The 18,423-nt window shown below is 43.0% G+C and overlaps 1 protein-coding gene across 7 annotated transcripts in view; it reads right to left on the bottom strand.

The window, feature by feature from the left end:
• The window catches only part of LOC120896470 (glutamate receptor 1-like), a 57,221-nt gene that overhangs the window by 12,248 nt on the left and 26,550 nt on the right, over positions 1-18,423 (bottom strand). For all 7 annotated transcript variants that reach the window (XM_040300610.1, XM_040300611.1, XM_040300609.1 and 4 more), the window contains exon 5: positions 4,716-4,969. In XM_040300610.1, the coding sequence (XP_040156544.1) occupies positions 4,716-4,969 (254 nt within the window). The remainder of the gene's footprint in view (positions 1-4,715; positions 4,970-18,423) is intronic.

Below are 18,423 nucleotides of genomic sequence, written 5' to 3' on the forward strand. Positions count from 1 at the left end.
GGTTCTATTAAATTGGTGTGAGCACACCCGTCGAGCTTCGAGGCTGAGCGGGTTTTGAGCAGCACACACTTGATTCACGTTTTGATTTTCGATCCCGGTCAATATTAATACCAGGAAACGGGGAATATCTGCTCTCTTTGCCAATAGCTCTTTAGTGAAATACGAAACATCGGTCGAATAAATCGCAACCAACATGAGGAAGAGACGACATGGGCACCAGAATGAGAGAATGGGCCTTTTTGGAAAACGTTCGAAGTTAGTTTGAATTGATCCAGAATTCAGACTAAACATGATTGTGAGAGCAAATTCGGAGGAGCTCTACAATGGAAGAGAGGGGAAGAAGTGCAGAGGAAAGAACGGTCGACGTGAAGCGGACGAGCGAAAGCCAGGAACCGTAAAAGTTAGATAAGATGGTAAGTGATAGATGGAATAAGCATACAAGATAAACGGTACATGATCAACGAGATGGGTCGTTCGGAGGTTGTTGGTAATGGCCGTTTAGGTAAAGTACGGTAAGAACCCAGACCAGTAACATGACATGCAAGGGATAGAAAGGAAAAAAAAACGGAAGTTTCGGCTAACACAGCTTTTGAAGAAGAATGTGTAAATGGTTGAATGTTTTTTTTTTATATTTTTTTTTAACTGTTGAAAGTGTATATTATCCATATTATGACTCATTGAAACTTTTACAACATTAAAAATAAATATAAGGTATTAGTAGAAACATAACGAAATACCAGGCGTCTCCATACCTCTACGAACAACTAGGCGTCTCCATCTGAAACCAAATGTTTTGAATATCAGTTTTTATTTGCATAATTTGCGAAATGTAATTTTTGTTTGACTTGTTTATTGACCTTCAAAGAAAAACTTAAGATCGAAAAAGAATAATGAATAAACTGTTACAGCAATATTTCCTAAAACATGATTTCTTCTGCTTTGCCAAATTGATCCATAGGAATCTACAACCTTGAATCTCGAAGACTGCCAACCGTCGAACGCCGTTCAACATGTTACCAGACGAAACCTTCACCTTTGCGATGCTCTCCAATAGGAAACGAAATGGCGAAACATCGACCGAAACCTTATTATTCGCTTGCAACAGTCGGAATGATTGAGTAAAACATGGTCCCCGTCGGGCTTCGGTTGACATTGATCGTTTGTTGGGCAACGCTAGCAGTCGGAAAACAGTTTGCCTCGCCATATGTTACCTTTACCAACCACGATGACAGGAAACCAGGAGTGCTTGGGAAGGGGTGTAGTTCGGTTTGTTTGCGAAGCTTGTTGTGGTTAACCACTTTCGGCTGTGTTTCTGGCTGTGTGTACAAGCACATCGTGACGTGACGGTGTGGTAACGAATTTGGAAGACCCCTTTCGATTGCAAGGTAAACGGGCGTAATATATTACAGCTGATGATGATGACGATAAAGGTGGTGGCCTTCCGTTTGAGTTGCAGGCGTGATTGCAGCCCAGCAAGCAAACAATAGGTGACCGCTACCGTATCAGTGATTGGCATACATACTTTCAGTGTGCGTGGGTTGAAAAGAAAGAAACACTACGGAAGTTTCAACTTAACCTCTCGAAAGCAAGTAAGGCGCATTAAGAACGAGCTGCTACTTGAAATACTTATCTGGCCTCAACTATTTGCAGTACAAAACTTTGTTGTTAGTGTACCCGTACAAAAGGACTGCATCGAGATTTCTGCTGTGAAATGGAATGCAAATAACAAATTGAAGCTGGATAAAATTCAACTTGTGTCTAATACTGCCGAGTGGATTTGTTTCACTGGCCACAAGCTCGTCTGGTATGACTCATGATGGAGTAAAAGCAGTCAATTGTACATGTTTACGCAACGAATAATGCACCAGGTTTGGAGTTCGCAAGCCCAAGTAGAATAATGTTAAATGGTCCAAGGTTTGCATCAATTGAACTGTTTCAATTATTGAATTTGTAGGACACGCTACAGCAAAATATATTCGAAAATGATTTCTACATGCAATAACCTATCCCAATTTGCACATTTTTGTAAAAACAGGTTTCTATAAATCCCGGAATTACGAGAAACCAAATATTCAACGTGAAAATGGTGAACAATAATAAAGGGATTACATGGATTAAGAAACCATACACTGCACATATTACGTAGAAGGCTAGAGAACATTGTTCATAAAGCCAAACTACCTATTATCCTCACGCTCGTGCTAATACTGTTTTCAAAAAAGGCCACCAACCTGATGAGTATTAAATTTCCTTTTGTGGCTTATTGTCTGCTTTGAAATGAGCGAAGAGAGAACGGCATGAGCTTCGGGGCTGATCATCTCATGTAGCTTCCAGCGCACAGTCAACACCGGGAAGGTTAATGAATGAAGCATCGGTTTCAAGCTCGGTCTGGATGGATGGATGCGGCCAAAAATAGCTACCCACATGCCGTTGACGCACTTCAGGAAGAGTAAAGCAAACGTTAACAAGTCCCGGTATATCCGGTTTCGCATGCATTGCAGGGCATTCGCTTCCCGAAAAAGGTATACTGAATGGGCAGATTTTAACATGGGCAGGAAAATGTTGACATACGCTAGTGGGGCATGAACGCCCGGCAGTGTTTGGTGAGGGAGTTTACTCTCCCGTGACACTGAAAGCTAGCTCCTTGTTTCAGATTGCTCGCCTATCGTTGTGTTTTTACTGAACGAAGAGTTATGCTGTGATACATTAATGCATGCAAATAAGCAATAAATGGTTTAGGAATAGAATAATTCATTCATGCTGCAACCTCGGGTAGAGTAGAGCCATGTCGGTCAATTATTACGAAATCCAATTGAAGAATCAAATATGTACGAAACAATTACGAATAATCCTCATCGCAAGGGAGAAATCCTTTAAAGAGCTTACACTTTCCAGCACAAATGCACCTGTTTCAACTGAAGTTACAAAGGGTCGTCTGAAAATTCAACTGAATGCACACACCTTAATCAGTTGAAGTGGAATATTATCTTTCTGATGCTTTCATAGAGCCTTCAATCAAGCAGTTTGGATGGGAAGATGTGAGGGTTTTACTGCAAGGCTTAATCGCTTAATGTGTAAGACAGTGTGTCAACGCTACGTCCAACAGTTTACTAGCGTGGTTCTCTCACCAACTTTAAGCGCTCACATCACATAGGGCTTAGACGTTTGATACGATTTGGGCTGTGTATTGCATCAATTGTAAACAACCAATATTCAACAAATCATATGTAAGCCACCCACAGCAATTCTCTTTAAGTAAATTGAGATTCTTCTCCTTTTACGAGACAAAATATGTAAAACCAGCCATTGTTTGAGAGGCAGTTTTGTGGTCGACTTTTTGATTGCCACACTCTGCTGGATGCCATACTGTTGGTTGCTCTATTGGTGTTGTGTTTGTGGTTGAGCTAATCATCCCATTTCGTGTCGTTCTCATTGTGTTGAGACGAAACAGCTAATTCCACCTTCTTGTAGATGGAAGCAAGAGACGCCAATGTACCTTTAACAACTTCCACGTATGGTACCCTTAGCGAGTGGGTGTGATTCCTCGAAAAAGCCGGTACTTATGTCTGATTTTCAGTAACGACACCGAGCGGTGGAAGAGGCACACTAAAATGACAATAACTATTGCTGGCCCATCCAGAACGCACACCATCGTCGGTTGCTTTCCATCGAAATCGGAGGTAATTTCATGCAATGTTAAACAGGAACGCTGCGGCAGACAGCCAATTGCGTGCGCCCTTCTTCTGCCCGAAAGGTGAAACACTCTGGCAACACACAGACACAGGCCAACAATCTCATACAATCCATACGCTTGATAGTGTTCGCAAAGAGCATTCCCTTCTTCTCATCGTTGGCTGCTTGCTCTTGATGGCTTTACAACGTCTACCGGGTTCTTGCAGCGAAACTAACGCCTGGAAACGCTATAAAGGAGAAAACTGCTGAAAAGCTCTCATCAATGACGTCATCGGGCGTGAAAACGGCATTAAATTTGATTTTGATAGCTTTCAGGGGATGCATTCGCACCGGCAAAGTATTGTGTCCGGAGTGCTGTAACGGGCTGTATGTGTGTCTGTATCTTTGTGTGTGCCCTTGAGTAATTCTAACAGTCGGTGGATTAAGCTGTACGGTTCGAGGAAGGATGCTAAAGTGGAAAAGCACGAAAGCAGTAATACTAGTTTTACTGCCCACTGCCAACACTCGCCGGTTCGGCTGAAAGCGCCATGCGGTCGAATGTAAGTTCTCGAGCCTTGATTACCTTCGAGAGCAACTGGATGGAGAGGATTGCAGGGTCATCGAGGGTGTCTTTGGATGGCAGAGAGTCACACCAGAGCAACAGAGCAATCACGGGTGCCATTTCGAATGGTGCATTGCTTCGTTTCATACCCGTGGGAGCTTGTTTTACTGTTGTGCCATTCCTCCAACATCAACAACAACCCTTTTTCTAGCTGAGATTAATTTCACGCCACAGAACGAGGATCGGGGAGAGATAAAAGAGAACAAAAACTAATCACTGCTTTCCATTATTAACTCTCAGTGTACAATCACCAGCTGGCGGGTATGGGAAACAGTACACATTATTCTCTACCTACGCAACTTGCCTAAGATCCACAACAAAATCTGATATGTAAATGTGTTTGGATTCTAGTGAATAGAGGGATGCGATGAAATGGACTACAAAAATAACTTCTTGCGATTGTAAAGAACGAAACACTTACCAACCCACTCAGCAGATAGTGGTAGGTGCGTTTGCCGAGCGTGATGTCCCGGACGTGACTGACCACGATGTCCTTGGCCAGCTCGGTGCTACAGTCGAGGACGATGTGCTTCCGGGACCACCGGTTCAGCTCCTCGATGGTGCGCAGAAACTCAATCGCATCGCTTACGTTCGCTATCCGCTTGACCGTCTCGACGTGGAAGGTTTCGTTCCCCGGCCGCAGTCCCTGGTAGATTTGTTGCAGCCGCAGCAGGCCTGTACGGGAGAAAGGAAGAGGAATTAAGCACGTGAGTGATGGCGCAAACGAATGACGAACCCAATAGCGCTGAAACCCGCCTACCAAAGGGGTCCTTGTGACCTTTTTTTATCGCCCGATTGGTAGTATTGCTTACGCAGGAGGAAACCGTAAGGTGATGTTAATTGACAAGTGTAAAGGTAAAAGTGTCCTCGGCACTGGAAAAGGCTTCATGTGACCCATTAGGATGCGTATCCCTCCAATCAGCGCTCGGTTCTGGGACCGAATGGGCTTTGCTCCAACACGCTGGGCTTATGGCTCAAGGGTGACAAATGAAAATTGGCATACCGTACGTACGGTGAATAAATTGTATTGAATTAAAGCCTTAGGCTCCGTTGTCTCTGGGACTGGTTCTATGCTAAGCGGTACAAAACTGCAGAAGGACTGCATAAGGATAAGCTGAAGAAACCAGCAGAATAAACTCAGCCCACTGAGACTGGATAGAAATAGGTCGGGCAAGGGAGATTCTTGGATAGAGACTCGATGTTGCTTCTTTCCTTTCGTTTCAAACCCACTTAAACTGACTTGGGAAGGGAAGGAGATCCGAAAGAATGGAGACTATGACGGGTGACTCCAGGGAAAGCACACAGCAAGCGTCCCGAGATGGCTTAGCGAAACCTGTGCTAGAGTTGTGTAAGTGGAACACTTCTACCAAGGACGGATAAAACTCCAGTTTCAGCTTCCGGAGCAAAACTAGCATCACCGTTCTCGATGATGGTTTTTTTTGCTTCTGCCATTATCACCAATGCCATTAAGAAGAGGGAATGGTGAGACTGAGAGGGATTGTGTGTGCAAGGGAGGAGAAGACAATAGATAGACTTTAAGTATGGGTGGATGAAATGTGGATGAAATGAAGAAATAAAAGATCGTTCTAGAAAAAGGGTACAAGAGTGCATTCAAATGTTACAAGCGGAGCTGTTTTCTATCATATTTGAGTTTTTTGTTGACATCTTTCTGTACATATGTCGTGAAAGTTTGAAACCTAGAAGGATTATATGAAAAAATAATGACAGTAAAAACAGCCATCGCAAGGAACTGAATTTAGTTCTTGTGTAGAATGAATGAAAACTCTCTAGCATAATGAAACGGAGTCTACTTCCGCCAACACGAAACCGTTCCAGTGGAAGTAATGCATACGTAGTACACGAGCCGTTGCCAAATGAAATAAATTAAATGAAATTGAATTAAAAGTTTGCAGAGTACGACAACAGAAAAGGGTACGCATGACCTTTACACGGAGAGTTTTCCTCTTTCAAATACTTGTCAGCGTGCAAAGAGAAAGGGAATGAGCTAAAAGTGAGGCAAGTCGAAAGGAAAGAAGTTTAAAGAACAGACCACGTGGGTTTTTCTTGCACGTGGTAGGACAATGTTGAGCAAAGAAGGCTTGCGGTTTGACTAGCAGTGTGAAGGATGTAGGAAGAACGATTTTAAAGCTTACTTTTAATGGATTCCAGAAATTGAAGCTTTAAGTGACAGCTTTCACCCCATGAAGAAGTATTCGTTTGGTGATTTCGCTTGAATTGTTTTCCGTACCAAACAAGCGATGTTTTTTTCAACTTTGAAAGTGCAAAAATCTGTCCCCAACATCGGGCCAAGTTAATAATGTGTTTGATCTAGGGGTTTTTCTCAATTAATTAGGTGATTTTCCCTTCAAAAAGGCGATGGCAAACAAACACCAGCAAAAATATCAATCACAGGCATGGTTAGGGCAGGTATGTTTTAGCATGCCGCACGAATACCTACCTACGAGCGAATGCGAAACCCTTTTCCGAGCTGTGTAATTAAGATGAAATTGATTGAATCGGGAAGCATCCGCAAAAGGATTCCTGAATTTTTCTCGAGCGTTCCGGGAAGGATGAAAAGAATTAAGCGCGAATATTTGTGTGCGGGATGGGCACCGGTGGACAGCATTTGCGAAATGGTGGGATAGTTGAAGCTTTGCTTCAAATTTTTCAATTTGCTTGCGTTTTTGTGTCACGTTGTCTTCCCTCTTTTTTCCCATTGAGCAAAGCTTGAAGGTTTCAATGATTGATGAGTTTTAGCGCAGTACGGGTGGACCAATGTTGATGGTATTTAATTTAAAAAATTCTTTGTTTAACTTTACTCTGGGAAGCCTAAATACTTTGCCCGGGACCCGGCATCGATCCGATGATCCGCCGATGATTGTTTCTGAAAGGTTGCGAATGGGGGTGCAATTTCCAATCAATTATGTCGTTGAAGCAGACACAGGAGCCTCCCTGCTATATAGAGCTGTTTAAATACATGGTAGATGACAAGCAGAGCTTATTTCATTTCCGAATGGGAATACTGATTCTAGATAGAGTTAAAAATTGTGTAATTTCTTATTAGAATCCAAATAAGTGAAATGTATAGTGTCAATATAAATCCTAACATTGGCATATTAACACGCTCTGTGGCGTTGTATTTTCAGGAAATTTGTGCATCCAAAAACAGCCATGGGTGTATTGAACCATTCGCCGTTCAAGCTTGGCTTATCCGGGAAATAATTTGAAGCCCTTCAATGGCATGTATTTCAGCAACCACACTGTGTAACCGTGCTACAATAAAGGGCCCCTTGGTGAATCTCCTATTTCGTAGGAAAAGTGAGAACATCAACACACACGCAGCTTCACAACAGTTCGGCGAACAGGCTGCTCTCACAGTTATGCTAGTGGTTTGTGCGTTCCCCTTAATCCGGCTTTCTCAGCTTTGACACTTCGTTTAACACCTCGACACTAGCAGCCGAGGGAAAAAAGCTCCCCTAACGAACTGTCCTCCCAAACCAGTGCGCCACGAGGTGTCAATGATAACAGTAGAATGTGTAAGCTAAGGGAAGAGTATGTGTGTGTGTGAGAGAGTGAAGGAAGCGCAAAAAAAAGTAAAGCAGCACCCCGATAAAGCAATGGGCTAAAGTTTTCGCTCGCAAATTTCCTTCGGAGGAAATAGCACACTGTAACGAGGGCTTAGCGTTTTCCTGCCTGCGAGAAACTGGTGGTTGGGGGTGGTTACGGATTACGGCGAAGAAGTATTGCGGGTTTAGGCGTGCGGCGCAAAACAACAGATGAATGGGGATGGGAAAGAGCTTATTTATTCGGTTGGACGACATTCTCATACTAATTACATCATGCGAGGGAAAATAAGGGGGGAAGGTCATGCGGGACCTCTGGTGGGTGGGAACTGTGCCAGAGCGTTAAACAGAAAGGCGTCAAGGTGTAAGTGTGTCGTTCCCGGATTGGTGTGTGTGTGTGTGTGTGCACGTCCGCTTATTGTGTTCTGTGTCTGCCAATGGTGATTCCGGTGTGAAAAGTTGTCCCTTGTGCTGTAACTGTGTGTAACTTCCTGAATGTCGTCCACTATCTATTTCTATTGCTCTTTGCATCTCTCTCGCTCTCTCTGTCTCTCTGTTTGAGTACAGACAGTTGCACATGGTAGCACATGGAGCATCGTTGCATAATGCACACGCCAACCATTGCTTTATCTCGGCACGCTGTCATGCATTAAACAAGGAAATGATGTACGAACCCATTCAGAACGAGCCCCGGCTCAATGTGTAGCCCAGCAGACCTCCCATGTTCGGGTGCGTTTTGTGCACAGTACTGAGAATGTTCGAGTTTCAAAACTGCCACAAACCGGAGATTATGGTCGGTGCCTGTGGTTGTGGGTCTGTCTAACTTTTGATTCTGAACCACCACTGACTGGTATGATGCTCGTCGTTTTTGTCGTTTTTAAGGCATTTTTTTATAATCTAGTCTAGTGAAGTGAATTTTTGCTTGTTCCTGACACTGAGCTCCTCTGAGGTAAAAGCAAGCTTCAAACAGCATATTGTCCATGTATGCTAAACCTGTGTAAAAGAGCAGAAAGATGGTCATTCTTCGGTGGAAAGTCGTACGAAAATTTTACTCATAAATCAAAAAAGCTGTATCATTATCGTTTTAATCCTTGCAACACAGGTAGGTTGATACACTTACGTGGACGGAAATAGATCATCGAGAGCTCCCGTTGCATGTTTATAATGGAATCTAGAGTAAAGATTAAACACAACCCGCAATAGACGGTTGGGGTGGAACGAAGGTGTAATCGCATAAGCTCTATCGTTGGAACAAATTTGCATACCGAGCTGCTGAGTAGAGTATGCTCTCGAGCATTGTTTTTGTTTCATTTCGACCGCTTTCCACACCAACACACTAGCAGATGGTTGATGCGAAACGTTTGAAATGATTACAAAAATATGACAAATTAAACTTAACGGATCAGTGTGGACTTAAGAGTCCACAGAAGCTTTGTTTGCTTTGGTCCTCTATTTCCCGCTGATGTGTTCTCTCTTGGTGTCTGCCGAAACGATTATGTTGCAATAGAAACCGAGCATCGTTTCGTAGCGTAAGTGGGTACGAACCTTATCTCCCAGCGGTTACCCCGTTAATCCCAATAGGTTCGCTTGCTCGCTTTCTGGGCTGACTGCTTCTGCGCCATCCGTCGGCGCAAAATGCGTTTCGCCGTCGTTTTCGTTACATTAAATTGAGCAAACGAGCGAAATGTGATTCGTTATCTTGATCGCTTGCTAAACAGCGTCACCCGCTTTGCGCTGGATCCATCGAAACCATCAGCCAAGTTGCTTCTTGAAAGCTTTTCCCTTTCAAAACGTGTCATCCATGCTGTGAATGTGCCAACCGTACGAAAGGAGCATACCATTTTTTTCCTTTTTTGCTCCTGTATTTTCTTTTCGATTCACCAGAACCGAACAAGAAAAGAGGAAAATCACATTTCCCCTTTCGCTGAACGGCATGTATTTTCCTTCCTTTTTAACGATTTGTTTTTCAGCATAAAACCGTTAACCAGATCTGGCCGCTTGTGTTTGCCGAAGCGAAGCAAAGTTCTGCCCGTACACAAGGCGCTGCTCATCTTACACTTCCAGACAGCTACGCTGACCCACAGATGTGGACCAGCAGATCATGGTGGAAAAGGGTCAGCTTATTGCATTCCCAGTGGAAGTGGATGCGGGAAAAGGCTTTTTCGGGGAAAAGAAAAAAGCCGTATGTCAACATAAAATCAACACTCCTTCCCATATCCTCCCACTGGTGGCCTGCGGGTACACGCCTTTCTCGAGTTTCGTTTTCGGCGGAACATGTTCAATGTTTAGGCGAACTGGTGCCGCACGTTCGATATAGTGTTGGGAATTTGGTAAAAAAAAGGAACGGAACGGAACTAGTTCATTTTTAAAAAAGAACGGAACGTGAACCTGGGGTGCAAAAGAACCGACCCAAAGCTTAGAAGCCAAACTGTCATCCGGGGCGGGGGGGGGAGGGGCGAGTTGTTACTCATTCCAAGATATGAAAAGGCGTTTCTTCAATCTGAAATCATATCTGACACCAAATCTAGATGGGTTCAACCTATGCCCAGTAAGCTGTACCAGCTGTGCTAATATAAAGCATGCATTTATTATCTAGCATTTTTAAAAAAATTTAGATACGACGACCATTTTCGGTCAAAGCCTTCCTGTACCACTAATAGGCTTGGCTATCAGTAACTTATCAAATGCGCATAGCAGGATAATCATCCCAGCATATGGGGGCACGATCCATTCGAGGCTTTTACCCATGCCGATGTTATTGAGTGCTACGAGTTGACGATTGTATCACGAGATTGAATAATTATTTCAATTTCACTTACTATTTAAAACAAATAGTTTTCCACACAAATCGTTTACAAGATCACGGCACTCAAACGGTTGTCGAATGGAACAGAATGCTTTGAATCGAATGGCCAAATATTGGAATCATGCCGAGTGCCAAGATCAAGTGGATATCGTGGCATAAGAAATAAATACATTTTATTTTTCGTTGTTCATACTCGCATATTATAATACATCTTTTCCAACCCGTTCTGCCATATGAGTACAGATTTAAATTTTATAACAGTTATTTGTCTAGTTAAAACAAGCTAAATTATCACAAAAAGTATAATAGATGTTACAAATTGCACCATAAAACCAAATGCAACACCATTTTTGGTTTCGCTTATCACGATTTTTATAAACGATACTGCGACGAAGTGCGATGAATATTCCTGTGAGCATGCGAGAGTGCACAAGCAACACATACCGTGTGCGAGAAAGAGTGAACAGTTATCTTGCATGCAGCAAGCAACAGCCGGACAAAGCCGGTTTTTTCAAAGAACGGAACGCACGAACGATAGCACCTTGCTAACAACATTGAAGCGGCAAAGACCGGAACGGAACGGAGCGAACGGAAAGAACGAATTGAACGGAACGAAATGAACGGAAAGAACGAAATGAACGGAACGGAACGGAATGAACGGAATGAACAGAATGAACGGAACGGAACAGAATGAACGGAAAGAACGGAATGAACGGAACGGAACGATTTTGTATAAAGGATCGGAACGGAACGGCCTTCATAAAGAACGGAACTTTTTTACTAGGTTCGGACCGGAACGGCCAACACTAGTTCGATATACATTTCGCACGGTCCCATTATCACCGGGGGATGATGATGTGTGGTCCCGGGTTCGCAAAACTGAGCTTTGCAGTAGTAGTAAAAGAAATCGAAACCAGCGCGTGTGTGCGCGAGCGCGCGCTCGCTTGGCAGGGCTGAACAACGGTGCCCTTGGGCACACGATATTGGGAGCAAAACTGTTCTCTGGTGCTGAAATAGGAACCGCCACCAACCGCCACCATTGAATGGTTCGTGCTGGACAAACGCGTTTTCTTTCCGGCTTTGTTCGTGAAGAACGATGATGTCCATCAAGAACGTGCTGTATCAAAAAGGGAAGACTTTTGCCTGGGAAGTGTCCCTTCCAGCGCGGTGAGCCTGCACGCGACATGTGCTTTTGTCCGCGGGAGGTATCCTATATATTCGACCCCCCCCCGTGCGTTGTGGTGAAACTTAAGCTGCTGTGCTGTGCTCGTACAAATAGTGCCAAATTTAAACAAACTCCAGCATTCTAGGCCAGAGAGACTGTATCTGCAGTATCAGTGGGAGAACACTTTTCACCAGTGGACTTTCTCTATTTGCCATTCACTAGTGGGTCCACTCGGGTGAAAGCGCTTTGTCGCTTTGAGCAAATACTCCAAACCGTCAGGATTTCAGAAACAGAAGCACCGAAATCGTTGGAAAAAACCGACTCCCAACTGCTTGTTACTGGGATTCCCCTGGGATTCAACAACAACGGCTGTAAGTCTGCTTTTGTGCTGCTGCTGCTGCTGCTGTAAAGTTAAACACATCGTGTACGCTCTGTTGGAATTGGAGCATAGTTTTGTAGCTGCACGGCTGAGGGACATTATGGGACATCAGGGTGGATCGGGTGGATCCCAGCATCACGTGCGGGATTTTGTTTGATCTACCAAAAGGAGCAAAAAAAAAAAATTAAATAAAGGCTCCATTGGGACGTACGGTTTTAATTAAGTTATCTGAGTGTTGCGCGTTTTCGAACCCGATGGAAGCGTTAATGCACCTCTTGCTCGGGCCGGAAGTACACGGTCAACGCTAAATGAGATCCATTCTAAGTACACGGACTATTCTTACCCTGAAACTTACGGCTAAACGTTGGACGGCGTCCGATGACTCGTTTCATTAAGCGGAAACCCGAAGCTGCATCTTCCGTTGAGTGTGTGTTTTTTTTTCGGTTTGCCTTCACGATGGCGCTCAAAGACGCTCCAAACTCACACAGCAAAGAGAAGAAGAAGGAAAAAAGCTCACTGGGCGGAAATTGAACCGGGCAGGATTTGCAGCAGCACAGTAATGAAATTCCTTTACCGTTCAATTTTGCCGTCCGCAGCCGCATGTTGCCATGGACCGGTACCGTTGAAACCTTCGCGCGATGGGACGGGATACGAACGGGGCAGCAAAAGTAAATGAAACGATCAATAATGGTGTAGTGTTTTTGGGCGTTGATTCAGATCAAACGATGGGAAAAAACACACACACACACACCCATAACCGATAGCGTGGCATCAGAGGGAGACGCTTAAGGTCGTAAGAGATGTATTATTTTGCTTTAAATTTTTACACGACTTAAGTGAAGGAATGAAACAGCAGACAGCTTTCTTCTCGTTGGCAGTGCTTGTGGGGCAACCTTCTTGGAATGGAATCGGTTTGAACAAGAAGCAACACCAATGTGTTGTTGTTGATGGATAAAGATTGCAGTGCAGTTCTGAAGAAAGAAATGGAATGGATTCCGTGAAAAATGTTTTACACGTGTACAGTGGAGTGCCTATCAGAATGAGATGTATTTTATCAGATCCAATACGATACAATGCTTTCGAATTACATAGCCTTAGTTAGATGACAATTAGTTTTTATCATATCGTGTATGCTTTATTTCATTAATGTTTTTCTTTAAATTATACTTCATTCTTTACTTCAAACTGATAGAAATACACAGAACAAATGAAGGAAGAACAGAATCTTATGAAAATTAGTTTACAAGACAAACAACCATTGGAAAAACACTTTAAAAGCAAACAACTTTCCCCCTATCATACCAGCGGCTTTTGTCAACCAGCTCAATGGCTTTTCTTTTACGAAACATTCGCCCAACTTTACGTCTTGCAAATCCACTATCTCTTCTCCTGAGACGGTGCAACGGGTTTGCAAATATTCAAAGTGAATTTGCTGTCAATTGGCTGCCAGTTGCATGTTTTGCCCTCACACATGGACCTGCTCCATTGGACTGTTTCGATGTAGTTTCATCGCTTTCTGGAAGGTATCCTCGACTGTGTGACGGCAGGCAGAGGCACGTGCAATGTGACATGAGACACTCGTTTGGTTGAAGGATGCTCCCCAAACCCTTCCCATGGATGTGAGCCTGTGGGCTAGATGATACATTTCGACACGATGGGCGATGGTTGATTTGGTTGGTTTAGCACAATTGAGTTATCTTGGGTTTTACTTTTTGTGGACATTGCATGCATTTGTACTTCCATCCATTCGGGTTTGTATCGCTGTATACGAGTACCGTAGGGAGATGATTTTGTTTTGCTGCGATCACTGCAGCAGTGAAGATGCAGCAAGAACAAAATGCGTTGATAATGTTAAACGTGAAAGATTTTTGAATGTCAGTACAACAACAAAAAAGTTTACTTATTTTACAAAGTTTTATATTTTTTGTACTTGTGGTGAAAGGTCTTGCTATCTTTCATCACCTTTGTCTGAGGATAAATCAATCCATGTTGGCAGAGAAGGGCGTAATTAAATTTTAAATAGGAAAGAACTACGTGATATCAAAAGTCTGTGAAATTAAAATATCTGAGTAAAATTCTATTAGATTAAAGCACTGCGAACAACAGTTGTTAATACATGTTAATGAATACAGAGAAATTCGAATTGGAAACATGCATTTTTCAATTTTTAAGAACTTTGACGTTTTTAGCTAAAAACAATAGTCTCATTCTGTATGTTTAAACTTCTAAATGAAAACCCTATAATATCCATTCACCTGTATCATTTAAAAAAGCATTCTTTTTATTTAAATACATGAGCTAAAATAAATATATTTATATTATTTTCATAAATATTTAAACTCCCACCTTTTTAAACTTCCTTTCACCAGAACGAGAAACTTTCTCCAGCGTTTCCATTTCACTTCGCTTATTCCCTTTAACCCTCTTATGCCAGACAATTTCTAGTCATTCTGCCAACCAGCTCCCGCGTCCCCTCGCACTCTGTAATGTTTCGTAATTTGCACAACAATTTTATGACATCATTCCTAGCACGGAGAAACGGGTAAGGATGTTCCCAGTCCCCAGAACCCGGCTACAAATTTCTGCACACTTCACTGCGTGTGCTACGCTGGTGGAATGTTGGTCCAAATTTGTGTGTGTCCAGTGTGCGTTTGTATGTGTTGCTGTGTGTCGGCGCTTTGTGGCTGTGACCGAGATCAAAAGCAGCCAGCCAGTGACCAAAGCACGAAGACATCGTTCACATTCATCGACACGTAATCTGGCATCCTTTGCCCTCGGTCAGTGTGGAAGTGTGTCCACATTTTGTTCGTTTTCCTCTTTTTTTTTGGTTACTGCTTCTGTCAGCCGGGAATTTTCACCATCTTGCTGAGACTGTTGCACGTTCGCTGTGAGATTGGTCACAAGAACACACTCTCTCACACACACCCAGTTACATGCAAACTTGGCCAAGTTCTGTGCTCCGAGACAAGCGGAGGGACACACAGCAGTGATTTATCTAGGACACACCGTTTGCCAGCTACCGTTTGCCTCCGCGTGGAGCCGCGTGGTTTTGATCTTGCCCACCGGAATGCCAAATGGGTCCCGGTAATGGGGAAAGTTTACAACGCCCACCGTACCACCTTACACAGACAGCCTTTGCCGTGTGTGTGTGTTCACATTGCCAGCAAGATTGAGGTAGATTGGCAAAGAAAAATATAGCCCTTCACCAGCGGGGCTGCGGTTTTGTGGCAGATCGAGAGATTCCTGACGCTGTCGTGTCTAATCATTCTTGGCCGCTTGATGCTCTGAGGCTTACCCTGGTTCCAGGCCAGAACAAGTTTTGGACAGAATGGGGAAAACGCAATGTACAAACGGATGCCAACCACGGCTCCTACCTTGCTACGAGCGACCGAAACCCAACTTAGCAAGCGCAAGTATGTGGTGGATGGTTCACTCGCAGCGCTCCACAACCCTGTACGCGTTGCTTAACATCAAAGATGTAAAGTTTTCATATTATTATATTTTCTGATTACCCGCTCGTTTCACCCGTGCTGCTACGCCTGCCTGGGTTCAACGGTTTACGTGAGGGTTTTTTGGTACGGCAACGAACGGTTGAAAGGTTGAAAGTATTTGTCAATGGGCTCTTTACGCCTTCCGTGCGCGTATATTAAATACTTAGGCTCCTGGCGTACGCTCATGCTCACGTTTTTTTTTGTCGACCTTTTGCTTCAGTGTTGCTTTATGCGTAATGAATATTAAGAGCGATGGTGAAACATGGCAATGTACGTAGAGGTTGCAATCAGAAAGAAAAAGGAGTTTCTCTCCCAGTACTCTCAGTACTTCCCATTGAGCGGGTATGTGTAAGCTTCCGGGGAAATGTTTGTGGAGATATACATGGCACACAATAAATTGGCATTCTTTTGCGAAAACGTCCTGTTGGTGTGCTGTGAATAAAAGAGTTTCAAGCGTAGAAAACTGAATGCTTCACTTGTGCGTACTCATCACGGAAGCGTTTAGCGCAAAAAAAGTGTTTGCGTAAGAACATCCTCCGGAACGGTGTTTGCTAGGTAAAAGCACGCGTGTTATGGTGCGCAAATAAGACAGCCCAACACGCCTTGCGTGAAGATGAATCAATTTAACGATGATTTATACTGCCGCTAATGTCACGGATGAAGCAACAGCCAAACCGGTTGGTACTGTGCTGTTTGGGATTATCAGAACGTTAGTTTTCTCTTTTCGAGCACCACCACCGTGAAGCCACGCCACAGGCGTGAGTTATGGGTGTGGCAAGATTAGGCTGGTGCAAAAATTTACATAATTCTACACCTCAAACCACTCGCTGCTTACGCCAGAAACGTGACGTGAGTGATGGTGACGTGCAACCCTCTCCCGTCTTATCGGCAAACGGAGCGGAGCAATAAAAGTTATGATATTAAGCACTTCCGGGTGAACCAGATGGAGTAGAGCTTCACACCAACACACTAACGCACAAAATCCCGTATACTGTAGAGTGTAGGCCGTCACACAATTTGTAGAAATTTGACTCTATCAGCCACCGATGATCTTGCTGTGTCATAAAGTGCGGGGACGTGTTTTCATTACGCGCAATTTTTCCTTCCCCACTAGAGGGTCACCACCGTTGTGTGGTATGGATTTCGTGCATTGAAAGAAAGAAAGAGAGAGAAAGAGAATTTTCCCACTGGGTTCTGGAGGAAGGAAGAGCAGTCAGCTCCTAACAATGTTTGGGGGTGGTACATAAATCATGGCAGTGATATGTTTTACATAAAACTACTATAAATATTGCAAAATGATACCCGGTCTCCCGTCCCATCGGTACTGGGAAGTACTATCAGTGAAACTCTCATCATAACACCGGATTGACTGTCTCGTTTCGGGGTACTGTGGCAAGTGAGGATTTATGGAATGTGTACAGCAATGGAGAGGTTTTTTTTTCACGGCAACTGGTGCGTTATCAATGGAATATCGCTTTTGTGTCTTAACGTTTCAATCCCGACATTGATTCTGGGATGCGTGTTTTGTCTGTAGTTTCACAAAACAAACGAAACAAAAGAACGATTGGGAGAAACTTTTATCATCGGAAAGATGAATGTGTCAGACATTGTATTGACTTTTATTAGGACAGAATGTGTTATTGATCGCAGATTTTATGATTTTCTGTATTCGAGGAAATTTATGTTGTAGCTCCTGTTGCTATAATAAGATGGTACGGTATAAAATGATACAAAGAACAAAGTCATCGTTCCAAATCGAAAGAATTTAGTACGACAACTCACAAAAGGACATACGAGAGTCAAACCTGGACAATTAATCTATTTGTCGTGGTTCATTTCAATCTCGCATAGCACCAATTAGTAACTCTTAGGTTTGGAATTGAACATAATTCTAGGCGTTTATTTATAGTTGAAAGTAGTGTAGGGTTTCATGACTCTTTCGATGGGATTCATTCATATGAATCTTCAATGATGAGTGATTCGAATCCCAAATCGACTCTTCAAAGATTCATAAATCGCTAAAGATTCATGAATCTCTAAAGATATATGAATCTTCAATATATATGATATATGAAGATTAATAAATCCATTAAAATTCATATATCCTAAGGGGTTCATGAATCTTTAAAATTAGTTAGAATTAGCAAAATAGTTATTTTGCACGATCTCACCAAACAATATCCCCAACAACTCAAACAACGTCTTAAACCCGTCGTGGATTTAAGCCACGCCTGGACCGTCTCCCCGTAGCAAAACAAACTATCCGGCTGCGTGGACTTGCCAAGAAGTCCCGAAAGCCTGTATAGGCTGGAAAAAAGAAGAATAATGAGAAGCTCAAGCTCTACGAATTTTTGGAGATGTATGAATCCCATGAGATTCAAGAAACCTTATAGATATGAATCTTTTGAAATTCATGAATCTTTCAAGATTCACAAGTCTTTTGAGATTCATCTCGGATGATTCAAGTATGTTTGGAGATTCATGAATTTTTAAGATTCTTGAATCTTTGCAACCGGGATTCAAATTCATTGAATCATGTCAAATATTCAATCAGATTCATGAATCTGAATCAGATTTACCCAACACTAGTTGAAAGTATAACCTAACAGCACAGAATACAATTGTATCTTTCTTGTTGTCTATTTACTTGATTATTGTTAACCATTCATACTCATATTCAATTAATTCCTGTCAGAAAGCACGGTGGTAACCCCTTTGGCGCCTA

Source organism: Anopheles arabiensis, chromosome 2 (assembly GCF_016920715.1).
Source record: "Anopheles arabiensis isolate DONGOLA chromosome 2, AaraD3, whole genome shotgun sequence".
NCBI lineage: Eukaryota > Metazoa > Arthropoda > Insecta > Diptera > Culicidae > Anopheles > Anopheles arabiensis.